General features: G+C 55.0%; 7 protein-coding genes across 7 annotated transcripts; 4 read left to right on the forward strand and 3 right to left on the reverse strand.

Moving 5' to 3' along the window:
* Positions 1-115: 115 nt before the first annotated feature.
* On the forward strand, positions 116-762 carry BU25DRAFT_68517 (uncharacterized protein). Its single transcript, XM_033712012.1, has one exon. The coding sequence runs from the start codon at positions 367-369 to the stop codon at positions 754-756; it is 390 nt and encodes a 129-aa protein (XP_033561258.1). The 5' UTR covers positions 116-366; the 3' UTR covers positions 757-762.
* Positions 763-1,864: 1,102 nt separating this feature from the next.
* BU25DRAFT_393664 (uncharacterized protein) lies at positions 1,865-2,566 on the reverse strand (the record flags this gene model as incomplete). The annotated part of the gene is made up of 4 exons (XM_033704707.1): positions 1,865-2,060; positions 2,109-2,196; positions 2,260-2,393; positions 2,454-2,566. The coding sequence occupies 4 exons, from the start codon at positions 2,564-2,566 to the stop codon at positions 1,934-1,936; spliced, it is 462 nt and encodes a 153-aa protein (XP_033561259.1). The 3' UTR covers positions 1,865-1,933.
* An 817-nt stretch (positions 2,567-3,383) lies between these two features.
* On the reverse strand, positions 3,384-4,341 carry BU25DRAFT_411165 (uncharacterized protein). The gene has a single exon (XM_033706484.1). The coding sequence runs from the start codon at positions 3,852-3,854 to the stop codon at positions 3,396-3,398; it is 459 nt and encodes a 152-aa protein (XP_033561260.1). The 5' UTR covers positions 3,855-4,341; the 3' UTR covers positions 3,384-3,395.
* Positions 4,342-4,444: 103 nt separating this feature from the next.
* Positions 4,445-6,013, forward strand: BU25DRAFT_411166 (uncharacterized protein). Its single transcript, XM_033706485.1, has 2 exons — positions 4,445-4,640; positions 4,692-6,013. Exons 1-2 carry the CDS (start codon positions 4,510-4,512, stop codon positions 5,857-5,859), a joined length of 1,299 nt encoding a protein of 432 aa, XP_033561261.1. The 5' UTR covers positions 4,445-4,509; the 3' UTR covers positions 5,860-6,013.
* Positions 6,014-6,148: 135 nt separating this feature from the next.
* BU25DRAFT_368730 (uncharacterized protein) lies at positions 6,149-7,590 on the forward strand (the record flags this gene model as incomplete). The annotated part of the gene is made up of 3 exons (XM_033703903.1): positions 6,149-6,253; positions 6,303-6,671; positions 6,725-7,590. Coding segments are annotated over exons 1-3 (1,320 nt in total), but the record flags the coding sequence as incomplete, so codon positions are not given.
* Positions 7,591-7,718: 128 nt separating this feature from the next.
* Positions 7,719-9,294, reverse strand: BU25DRAFT_411167 (uncharacterized protein). Its single transcript, XM_033706486.1, has one exon. It carries the CDS (start codon positions 9,286-9,288, stop codon positions 7,762-7,764), a length of 1,527 nt encoding a protein of 508 aa, XP_033561263.1. The 5' UTR covers positions 9,289-9,294; the 3' UTR covers positions 7,719-7,761.
* Positions 9,295-9,633: 339 nt separating this feature from the next.
* On the forward strand, positions 9,634-11,535 carry BU25DRAFT_342419 (UPF0061-domain-containing protein; the record flags this gene model as incomplete). The annotated part of the gene is made up of 2 exons (XM_033702909.1): positions 9,634-11,283; positions 11,335-11,535. 2 exons carry the CDS (start codon positions 9,634-9,636, stop codon positions 11,533-11,535), a joined length of 1,851 nt encoding a protein of 616 aa, XP_033561264.1.
* Positions 11,536-12,007: the final 472 nt, after the last annotated feature.

Genomic DNA, 12,007 nt, shown 5'->3' on the forward strand with positions numbered 1-12,007 from the left:
AGATAAGAGTCAGTGGATCTGCTTTGCCAACATACCTCGATTCTGGTACCACTCTTGCCACGACTGCTGGTGTCCTTCCATGTGAGATGAGCATCACCCCTTCCACTCTTTCTTTGGATGCGAACCTGCCAATTCAATGGGGCTACTAAGGCTGCTACATCGACTATAGCAGGAGGAATCTTGCTGGACCTTCCTATGTGGACATCGAAAACATGACCCAGGAGAGCTGTGTCGCTTTCTGTAACGCCAACAACCATCCTTACGCAGGCGTCGAATAGGGTCAGGAGTGCTATTGCTGCCTCGTCATTAGCGCAGGCTCTGAAAGCAAAGACGATTCTGAATGCGACTTCAAGTGTCCCGGTGCTGATGATGAAGCATGCGGTTCTGCTTTTCGACTTAGCGTGTTCTTTACTGGGCTACTGGATTACACACACCAGCCCCGGTCCGTCTGGCACCTCACACATTGGTTGCCTTATGAACAATGTTTGCGTTCGCGCTATATCTTTGTTTAAGCTAGCGAAGACGGTATGGCAGTGCCTCGGTGCACTTCGAACTGTAAAGCCGCTGGGTATAGCCTCGCAGGTCTCGAGTTTGGTCGTGAGTGCTGATGTGGCAATTCCCTGGAGCACAACGCCACCGCAACCGATGAAGCTGCGACATGAGATGCGCTGGCGATTCGACGGGATTCTGCGGTGGAGCTTCGAGACTCGAAGCCTAAGCCAACGTGTTCTTGACTCCTGCTCTGTCATCAGCTGAATGTACGACAGCTATGCACTGAATGCAACTGCTACACCTGAACCTACAAATAGCAGTTCAGTGACACAGACCTGCAACCCCATCACTATAGCAACAATCCATCCGTATATTGCTAATGGCAGATTCGAGCAAGGAGTTGCAGATTGGACGGCTGCAGCGTACAATCCGGATCTGCACCCCTTCGACATAGGGCTTACCAATGATGCATCGGAAGGATGTAATGCTCTGTCAGTCTTTCCCTATCCGGAATGGATAGAGAGGTGATATTATCAATAGTACGGCCGTGCCAAAATCAAGGACGGCATTGTCCCAGCATGTCCAGCTATTGACCACTCTCAACAACCTTGAACCCCTACGCAACTACACGATTGATGTTGCCATTGGACACCGTGAGACTTTCGACAGACGAGATGCTATAGCTGACCCCAAATACACGATTCGGTTATCAGATAGTCTGCTGGATCGCGGGAACGTATGCGGATTTTCGTCAAACCCATGCTCGCTCACTGGTCTCAACAACTCGACATGGGCTCCTTCGACATCACACCCACCAATCAATCCACTGAGGGGGGTTTTCTTTTCGCAGCGCAAGCTTGCCTTCCCTACCGTTTCATCCTCAGCTAATGCCTCAAGCTCCATCAAACCAACCTCCTCCAACATGGGCTCAGAGCGAACATTTACCTTACAACCCCGCATGATGGTGTGCCTGGCGGATGTGAGTTGTTTGGTGCGGATGGCGCGCTGTATCAGAAGTATGGCATGAATACTAGGTCTTTTACAGTACGGGTCATATATATACGAACGCCACGGAGATGGATATCGATCGCAGACTGTATGGCCGGTTGAGGCGCCGGGGATTCCGATTTATGTTGATGGAATGGGAGTGTGGGAGATGGAGTGGGGCACGGTTTCGCGCTGATAGGTAGAGTTTCATTGTGCAATGGCGAGGAAGAGCTTGCAAGTGTCTTTGGACCAGGTGACGACAGGTGTACGGGTATGTTTGAGCAGTATGAAATCGTCTGGACTGCGGATTACAGTTGTGTTCGATTGACATTCTGAATGAGCGACTGATCCTAACGAGCACAAGGTACCCTACACAATTTGCACTCCCAAACAAGCATTTTCGTCGACCTACTGCTAACGTCGACCAATGTATTGACTGGAGTTCCATGCTCACTCAAACGGACTTGAGCAAGAACTGTGAATTCGCACCCTCGGTAGGGGGATACGTAATGATCTCAGTGCCAGACTCCTTCCCACCACCACGGACATTGAGCTGTTTACCGGTAACAACACTGTTAATGCTGCACTCACGTCAGTACTCATACAACTCAAATGGCATGTGAACGTACTAGAAAGCTCCATTTCCAGCGTGCTGTAGCTTCCAGCGGATACTTGCCTCCAGAGGCGAGCGTAGCTCGGTCGTGACTTGGATGGCGTCTGTCGCGTATGTTGCTTAGTCTGTTCTTCGAGGAAGAAGGAGAACTGATGTGCTCAACGTACCATTGGAAGCCACGTAGAGCCCGGAGTTGACAGCGATGATGTGATACTCGCGGTCGCCCTTCTCGGGCTTGCCTTGGGTGCCGCCGGCTGCTACAATGGCGAACTGACTGTTCCTAGCACCTGGAGTTCGTGAGCTAGGAGTGGCTGGTTAGTGCTGCTTTTCGGAACGAATGTTGCGAGATGTAAAGACACACTAGAGCTTCACCTGCGTGCCGGCGGTGTTGGCCCCGGCCCAGACGTTCAAGCTCATATCTTGAGCATGTTTTGGGAGGATCTCGTAGATGCCGGGCCCAGTGTAGTCAGACATAATGGTGAAACTTAAGGAAGCAATGGAAGAAGATCTTGCTTTGACTTTGACGCTTCAGCTTTGATGGGGTTGTGTTGACCCCTGTCTGGGAGAAGTGGGCGGCTTTATAAAGCGTACGCAGGCCGCAAGGTGTCTTCCCTTGCTCGTTCCACCACGCTGCGTGGCCATCTTACAGAAACTGAGCCTGCAAGCCAGCTCGCCGACCCCTCATTTGCAACAGATCGTGCTACATACAATGACAGAGCGAGCCAGCAGCCATAATTGTACCGTACTAGGCACTGAACCGGCCTTGATCGGTCTGTTAGGATCGCAGGTCCAACATCCTAGGTGCGTCGTCAGTCTGTCGTTCCGACACTGTCTGTTCCTGGAGTCGACCATGATACATGCTTCGGGGTATTGTGCAAAGGCGTTGGGAAGCTCAGTGCCCCGATCGTCCGTCAACCGGTACAGGCTCCGCTTACATTGTGAGACGCGAACCCGTTAAGCCCTTTTCGTCCAACTGTTGAATTTGGTGGGATCGATGTTTCGACCACACGGCGCGGCCCGAGGGTGTCACTACAGCCGCCATGTGGCTTGGGAATCTACGACTACTACCTCTCTGTGTTCTTTAACCGCGAACGCTGTGTCATATCGCCCGAGATCGATTTTCGACGCGGTGTCCTGCTGCGGAGTGACGTGACAAGGCATTGTGGATATCCTCGGGTCGTCCACACTTTCATCTTTGGACGTCGTTAACCCAGGGCAGGGCTCTGAACATTTTGAAGGCTTGGTCTTGGTTTGAATAGAACAATGAAAACAGCTAACTGACCCACCAGCCCGTCAACGTTGGTCAGCCAAGCAAGTTCCTGAGAATCTGAACATGTTCATCGTCGCCCAACTGTCCCTCGTTTGCTAATTGCTCGTACATCCCCAGTGCACCAGTACGGTCAGGCGCATTCATGTCCGATTCCTGAAACAGTTCCACCAGCATGCTGGGCATGATGTCTACTCTAGGTGTGTTCTCATCTTTACTCTTGTCATTAGCGCCATTGGAATCGTCTGGTGCTTGGATCGGTCCCATCATCTTGCGAATGACGTCGAGCGCTGCTGCACCGACCTCAATCGGGTCGTCTGTAGGTTCTTCTCCTCTGGCTAGCATACCGATCAGAGTCATAGGATTGCAGAACTGCCCATCGTGTCTTTGGCTGACTTTGACTGTCTGTCGCCTCATCAGCTTGCTTGTGCAGAGACACATCTGATGTATTGCACCTGTTGCTGCATAGCGCCGATTGTCCACTTGTCCAGCCATATGGGACTCAGATTAGCCAGCCATATGAGATCCAGATTAGCCAGCCACCTGTTCTGCTCAGACAGTGACCAGTTGGGCTCCTTCTTCAGCTTGCCATTTGTTGTGAGGCTCCAAGCCCACCTTGCGCATGCAAGATTAATCCCTAGATCATCGCCAAGCTGACGGGTCTCACGAGGGTCGCAAACAGGATCCGTGCTGCGCGCTGCTCAAGGATACGGTCAGGCTTGGCCGCGGCCAGGAAGCCAGATGCGTCGCCATTGGCAGCTACTGAAGTCCACTTCAAGTGTTTACCATGATCCAACAGAGCCGGGGTCCATGGTTCGCACTTGCTCACTGCTGACGGACTCAAACAGAAAGGTACGTTGAAGGAGTCCAGGGGACGATGGCGACCGGCGAGTTCGCAATGACCACCGCACCTCGGCGAGACTCAAGAGTCGAGGTTGCTGGCTCCATGATGAGCTGTGCAGGGGTGACGCGTCTCCACGCGTCGAGGATGGAAGGTGGTGTTGGTGGAGGGAAACACCGACCAGCCGAGGTCTGCGAGTTTTGTTTCTGTCATGCAGCATTTCTCCTCCACAACCGCAAGCACTCGCGCGACTCACCACTCACACCAGCGACAGTATCATAGTCCAATCCGCGACCGGCAGACGATGCAATGAGCGACCCCGCTTCCCACACCGGGCGTCTTGTCCCACTGCGGACCAAAGATGAAGTGCGCGCCAGCCTGGAAACGCACGTCGTCTATGTTGTCGAAGTACCTGCGAAGCATGCCAACGTGGTCAAGGAGTGAGCTGCTCACTCCAGGTACAGCCAACTGGTGTCTGACTAAGCGTGCAGTGTCGTGCAAGCAGCCATCCCGGACTTCAAGACGTCCGAGATCTCCCACCTGCGCCGCGTAGTGCAGTTCAAATACCTGCCGGCCCATCTGCAGAAGCAGTTCTATCCGCCCGCGAGGCTTCCGAGAGGTGATGAGGATGATCCTGCACCAGCGTCATTGTCCCCATCCCCTGCATCGCTGCCTTCTCTCCCATCTCCTCCGTCCACGTCCACGCCCACGGTCGACGAAGCCACTGCTGGTGAGGACGTTGCTAAAGACATGGATTTAGTGCGCTACTTCCTCCTGTGTCCCTCGAAGCATATCCAGCATGCCGACCTGTTCGCCCTCCTGCGCAAGTGCCCTCCCTTCGACAACGGCAAGACCACACCGAGGATCCTGTACGTTACCGTCCCGTCGCTGGCGCCCATATCCGCCGAGCAGTCGGAGCAATGGAGCGAGCAGTACTGGCCCATCTCCTACAAGAACACCAACCCATACGGGCCGCACCCAAGCCTTGTTGCACGCAACCAAGCAGAGATCGAGGACAGGGTGGGCAACTGGCTTGGGCTCGCACGGTCAGCAGGAAGGTGCATCTCCGAGCAGTGCCTGGGAGAGTCGCTCGGCGTTGTGGTAGTCGACCAGACGAAGGGCACGCCGGAGGTAATCGTCGTTGCGGGCGACTGTCGCTGGAGGTCACCGACAGGCACCATCGAGCAGCACAAGGGCACTGGCAACGTCATGGCACACGCTGTCCAGCGCGCCATCGCCATGGTCGCGAAGAAGCGGCTTCGCGCTGCCGGCACCGACCCTGCACTGCTCGACCGCTCGCTCTTCTGCGACATACCCCTCACCGACATGGAGAGAGAGTACTACGTCAAGGACAACATCAATCAGAGCGGCTACCTGTGCGTCGATCTCGACATCTACCTGACGAACGAGCCCTGCGTCATGTGCTCGATGGCAATCCTGCACTCGAGGTTTCGGCGCTGTATCTTCGCAAAGCGCATGCCCCTCACTGGCGGTATGACGTCGGACACTGCCGAAGGCAGCGCACCGTTGCAAGGCGGATTGAAGCATGGCATGTTCTGGCGACCGAGCGAGTTGAACTGGAAGTTCCTGGCGTGGGAGTACAAGGAGGACGGGCATGAGCCACAGCACGACGGCATCAAGGACACTCTGCATGTCTAGAACGGCATGAGGATGGGAATGGGTTGCATTGGATATGAAGCATTACACGGCGCTTTGGATTACATGTGGTGTCGATTACAGTCAGAGGGATACAGGGTTATGAGACATGAGATACCCATACATAGATACACGCACGACCAGGAGAGGAATGAACCGCATCGACATCTTCGGCTACATTTTCATTGCTTGTATCAGGACTTTGGTGCTCATGCACGTGCCTTCGCGTTTGGCTGCACCGTAGCGCGTCAATGACCGTGTTGAACGTTGACGCTCGGCCATCAACGACCAACGCTACCAGACAACGACGATGCTGCCAGATGAGATCATTGCGCAACTGACTGGCGAATTTGCCTGTCGCGACCAGCAGATTCAGCACCTGGCTGCTTTGTACACTGTTTGTTGCCTTTTGATCGCGGCACCCGCACGACTAACAACAAAGCCAGGCGCATCTCCCCTCACCACCCTTCATCAACATCCATGGCCTGACGGCGACGGGCAAGTCGTCCATCCTGCGTGCATACTTCCATTCTGCGCAGATACCGCACACCATCGTCAACGTGCGCGAATGCATAACCACCCGGCATCTTCTCGAGCGCATTGTGGCAGCATCTCTCGATGCATTGGAGGAGCTGGACGACGAGAAGATCGATAGAAGACCATACGCGCGGACAGAGAACCTAAGCGCACTATGCGTCAACCTCCAGAAGATGTTGGAAGGGAGAGAGAAGTTCGTGTTGGTACTGGATGCAATCGACAAGCTTAGAGAAGGTGGTGGCACGCTCATTGCAGCGCTGGGCAGATTGGGCGAAACGGTACGTTCAGCGCAGTCCCATGTCGAGATCCCATGCTGACAACACCACTGCAGATACCGACTCTCTCCCTCATCGTTGCAACCACCCTCCCCATCGCGCCCTCGCTACGACTTTCCTCTTCCATACCCTACATCGCCTTCCCGCCCTACACCCGCCCACAACTCCTCACCATCCTCGGCAAGAACCCCCCAAAAGTCTTCCTCACGCCTCCCTCCGCAGAAAAGTACCCAGACGGCACGCCTGACCCCGCCGCCGAAGACGACGCCTGGCTGTGGAACCGCTTCCTCGGCGCCGTCTACGACAGCATCAGCAAACACACCGGGCGCGACCTGCTCAGCTTCCGTTCCACCGCTCTGCGCCTATGGCGAGAATTTGTCGCGCCCATCGTCAAATGCGAATTTGGCACACGAGACTTCTCGCGCCTCATGGTAAATCGACGGCATTTATTCCAGGGCGAGGAGGCGGTGCTGGACCGCATCGTCACGCCCAAACCCGCGGTCACAAATGGCGATAGTGGATCGGTAGTGAAGAGGAAAGCAGTACCAGGCGTCGTGCAGAATCTCCCGTTCTACACAACGCACCTCCTCATCGCTGCCTACCTTGCGAGTTACAATCCCGCGAGGACGGATGTAACGTATTTCATGAAGCACACTGATAAGCGCAAGAACAAACGTCGCGCTCCTGGCGTTGCGAGCTTGTCTACAACGTCCAAAGGCGGTGTGAAGCACCGCCGTGTCCCGAGGCATCTACTTACGCCGAGTCCATTTACGCTTGATAGGCTGTTCGCGATTTTCAGAGCGCTGCTCGTGGATGGCGTGCCTCAGACTGCGGATCTGTACACGAGTGTGGCGACGCTGACGAGTTTGAAGTTGCTTGTTAGGACGGGTGTGGGCGGCGCGAGTGATGCGCTTGAGGCTGGGGGCAGGTGGAGGGTGGGCTTTGGGTGGGAGTTTGTGAGGGGGTTGGGGAGGAGTGTGGGTGTTGAGGTGGGTGAGTATCTGGTTGGTGGTGTGGATTAAAGGGCTACAATACTATCGAGGGTATCTATGTGAGGTTTACGGATGGTGTGCAAGGCTGCTGAATGGGCTGGCTACCAGGAGAATGCGGCGATGTCCCCGCCCCAAGTTGACCATAGACTCATAACGCCGTCTGAGTCGTCCATCCATCGAAGGCTCCGTATCTTCTGCTGCGTCGCCCCTTTCTTCCCGAACGGATCGAACTCCCTCACCAACTTGCCCGTCCACAGATTACTCACCCTGATCGCCTTGTCGCTGTGCTCCATATTCTGGCTCGCAGCAATTAGTCCCAGTCTGGAGTTGACCGCAACATCGAGGTCCGGGTCATCCAGGTTCGTATGCGAATAGCTCAGCACAGGTTGACTCCACTTCGCAAACGCTCTCCGATTCATAAGTTTCCTCCGCTTGTGATCGTGGTCCCCCGGGCAGAGGGTCTTGAAGTACGCCTCGTTGTAGTGGTGGTCGCGCATGTTGAGTTTCCCGTCTCTGTCGCGCCGGCTTGAGAGGCGTGGCATGCGCAGGTCGTACAGGAAGAGCGTGTCTTGCAACCCGGAGGATACTATCCGCGTCGCGTCGTCTGCGCGTCTCAGTTTGCTGATCGCGAACGGGTGCGTGAGGACGTGTGAGCTCCCACCGGAGCGTGCGTCGTAGAGGTGGATTTTCCCGTTCCGACACCCCACGGCGATGGTGCTGTGGTTCAGCCATTCTAGTGCGAGGACGTCGGCATTGAGGTCTGGGAGGATGGTCTGGCTGTCCCAGCTCCCAGAGGGTGAGCGGGTGAAGAGAAGGAGAGACCGTTGGGCGCCGACGGCGAGGTGCTCGGTCTCGTTCGCGGCAACGCTATTCGAATGGCCTGATGATGGGGAGAACGAAGGTGGGCGCGCAGAAGATGTCCAGATTGCGGCGCAGGATTTCGGTGTGAATTGTTGTGAGATGTGCGGTCCGTCGCGTTCGGGGTCGCTGAGTTGGACGATTGGCGGCCGGTCTGAACCGATTGTTGTTACTGCGAGAGCGCCGGAAGTGGGCATGTATTGGAAAGAGGAGACGGTGGAGGTCGTGCGGCCTATCTCGTCCCAAGGAAAGTAGCCGTATCTCGACTGGGTGTCGAGAGCTCTCAGTTTCTTCCGCGACTGTGGATTCTGCAGGTTTGCCGCTTGATCATTGCCGAGATAGTGACGTCTTTTGATTTTGTTCTCACCACAGACAGCATAGATGGTTCTCGAGACTGGATCTCGGTCGAAGAAGCGAATCACTCCATGTTCGTCGCTGCTAGTGACAGGTTCTGGCGCAGCATTCACACCTGACATGCAGGCACCAGGCCATATACTCTGCAAGTAGACCGACCGCCTCTTGAAGCCTATCTCTCTGTCAAGGTCGGTCTGGATGAAGCTGCTGGCATGTCGGCGGACGACTCGCTCTTTTTGTGCCCTGGCCTTCTTTGCAGTTGCGGCTCTCTTTACACTTTCTTTCCTCCGCTCCTTGACCAGGTTCGAGGTTGAGTATTTGAGGTTAAGGCCCCTTGACTGCGACTGGCTCTGGATCTTGAAGTACTTTCCCTTCTCTTGATCATAATAGAAGCCTGGTATATGCTGGCCGTTCATCCTGAGATTTTCGAGATGTGAAGTTTCGTGATTGGTTGAAGCTTCAGCAGCGCAGACATTATTTACGCGAGTCAGTTGCGGCGGCTACCCTATCGATAAGCAAACCAATTCGCCACAGTATGACGCCACCTCGGTGATAGTCCAGACACGTCGCTGTGACAGATGCTCGACGCGATGGGAGTTTTCGCCCTTCCCCTCCTTTCCTTTCCATTCCTACGGATGTTAAATACCTACACGTCTTGACATCTCATGCTTCGCCTCTCACAACTCTCGAAGCCCCTGATATCCGGCATAATACCTTCCACAGCAAGACAGTTCCATACTTCGAATCGCCTCAGCCAAGTCATGGCGCACCTCAATGGCTCCCAGTCCAAGGGCGAGCACACACTGCAATCGCTGCCCAAGTCCAGCGTCTTCACACAGAACCTGCCTCCGGACGCCGCCTTCCCCACGCCGAAAGACTCGCACGATGCGCCACGGCAGACTCTCGGACCGCGCATGGTGAAGGAGGCGCTCTACACATACGTGAGGCCAGATGCTCAAGGCGAGGCTGAGATATTGGGTGTCAGTCAGCGAGCCCTGCAGGATCTTGGGCTCAAAGAGGAAGAGGCACAGACAGAAGCGTTCAAGCAGCTGGTTTCCGGCGGCAAGATCCTTACATGGGACGCCGAGAAGCCAGACGAGGGTATCTACCCTTGGGCGCAATGCTATGGTGGCTACCAATTTGGGCAATGGGCCGGCCAGCTAGGTGATGGACGCGCCATCTCGCTGTTCGAGTCTACAAACCCTTCGACAGGCACGCGTTACGAGATTCAGCTCAAAGGCGCCGGACGTACACCGTACTCGCGCTTTGCGGACGGAAGAGCAGTCCTGCGGTCATCGATCCGTGAGTTCGTTGTCTCAGAGTACCTCAATGCGATTGGCATCCCTTCGACGAGAGCGTTGGCGCTCACGCTGAACAATGGTACCAAGATCATGCGCGAGCGAGTCGAGCCTGGTGCTATCGTCACACGCTTTGCGCAGAGTTGGATTCGATTCGGTACCTTTGACCTCCAGCGCATGCGCGGCGACCGCGAGACACTCCGAAAGCTGACTGACTACACTGCCGAGCACGTCTACGGAGGGTGGGACAAGCTGCCGTCGAAGCTGCCAGCTGGTGAGGCAAAGACCACACATACCGACGTCAAGACAGGCGTAGCAAAGGACACAATTGAAGGCTCTGGGCCAGAAGAAGAGAATCGCTACACACGTCTTTACCGCGCCGTGGTGCGCAATAACGCTGCAACAGTCGCCAAGTGGCAAGCGTACGGCTTCATGAACGGTGTGCTCAACACAGACAACACATCGATCCTCGGTCTGAGTATCGACTTCGGGCCTTTCGCGTTCCTCGACACCTTCGACCCTACCTACACACCCAACCACGATGACCACATGCTGCGCTACAGCTACCGCAACCAGCCAACCATCATCTGGTGGAACCTTGTCCGGCTAGGAGAGGCTTTTGGTGAGCTGATGGGCGCCGGCTCGAACGTTGACAACGCCGAGTTTGTCGAGAAGGGTGTCAGTGAAGCAGACGCCAGCGATCTGGTCAAGCGCGCAGAAGGCATCATCGAGCGGGCAGGCGAGGAGTACAAGGCCGTCTTCCTGTCCGAGTACAAGCGTCTTATGACCGCACGTCTTGGACTGAAGTCGCAACAAAACAGCGACTTTGACACATTGTTCTCTGAACTACTGGACTTCCTCGAGGCGTATGAGCTCGACTTCCACCATGCGTTCCGCAGACTGTCCAACTTGAGCCTATCGAAACTGCATTCGGATGAGGGCAGGCAGAATTCTGCGGATATTTTCTTCCGCAACGACAACCTGCCGAAGGATGGTGCGGATTCGCGGGTGCGAATCGCCAAGTGGCTCGAGAAGTGGTCAGCGAGAGTGAAGGAGGATTGGGGTGAGGATGATCATGGGCGGCAGGAAGCCATGAGGGCTGTCAACCCCAGTGTAAGTACCTCTTTACTATTCACTAAGGATCTGTGCTAACTCCGTTCGCAGTTTGTTCCTCGATCGTGGATTCTTGACGAGTTGATTGACAGAGTAGAGAAGAAGGGCGAGCGCGAGATTCTATCACAGGTCATGCAGCTGAACCTCAATCCATTCTCGGAAGAGTGGGGTTGGAATGCGGAAGAGGAACAGAGGTTCATCGGCGACGTACCGAAGTACAAGGGAATGATGCAGTGTAGCTGCAGTTCGTAGAAAGGTGTGTGCCGTGGATCAACCAAAGTTGTGGCCAATGATCTCTCATCGTTGTACGGATCATGTGTACCTCCCAGCGTGCGATTGGGGCTCTCATGACAGACTTTGGAGCATGTGAGATGAGGCTGAGCATTGCGGCTTCCGCCTAATCTTTGGATTATGATGAAGAAGTAGCACGTTTGGAGGGACCGTGTTTATCGTATTCAGCTAGCTTCAGGCTTCACAGTTGCTACCGATGACTTTTAGCGAGCCGAAGCTGGAAATAGAGTGACCGTCGAGTTTGGAAACGCGTAATGGACAGTCGTTCTGGCACAAGGCTGAAGTTTGTGCGGCATAGCCACGACTTGAAGTCATTGAGAGTGTGCAGCCTCTCGATGGTGGCTTGTAACTGCTTCCCATCTGTGTTGAGGAACTGCTCCCCGATCTTCTTTGGAGAGTCGGCACCACTCAGTTTTGTGCCTTTATCTAAGCA

The sequence above is a fragment of the Macroventuria anomochaeta genome, assembly GCF_010093625.1.
Source record: "Macroventuria anomochaeta strain CBS 525.71 unplaced genomic scaffold BU25scaffold_18, whole genome shotgun sequence".
In the NCBI taxonomy this organism is placed as follows: domain Eukaryota; kingdom Fungi; phylum Ascomycota; class Dothideomycetes; order Pleosporales; family Didymellaceae; genus Macroventuria; species Macroventuria anomochaeta.

Excerpts from the sequence above, each read along its gene's own strand:
- BU25DRAFT_411167 (XM_033706486.1), bottom strand. The coding sequence starts at position 9,288 with ATGAACGGCCAGCATATACCAGGCTTCTATTATGATCAAGAGAAGGGA.
- BU25DRAFT_68517 (XM_033712012.1), top strand. The coding sequence starts at position 367 with ATGATGAAGCATGCGGTTCTGCTTTTCGACTTAGCGTGTTCTTTACTG.
- BU25DRAFT_411165 (XM_033706484.1), bottom strand. The coding sequence starts at position 3,854 with ATGGCTGGACAAGTGGACAATCGGCGCTATGCAGCAACAGGTGCAATA.
- BU25DRAFT_411166 (XM_033706485.1), top strand. The coding sequence starts at position 4,510 with ATGAGCGACCCCGCTTCCCACACCGGGCGTCTTGTCCCACTGCGGACC. Across the intron at positions 4,641-4,691 it reads CATGCCAACGTGGTCAAGGA|TGTCGTGCAAGCAGCCATCC; the intron begins GTGAGCTGCTCA and ends CTAAGCGTGCAG.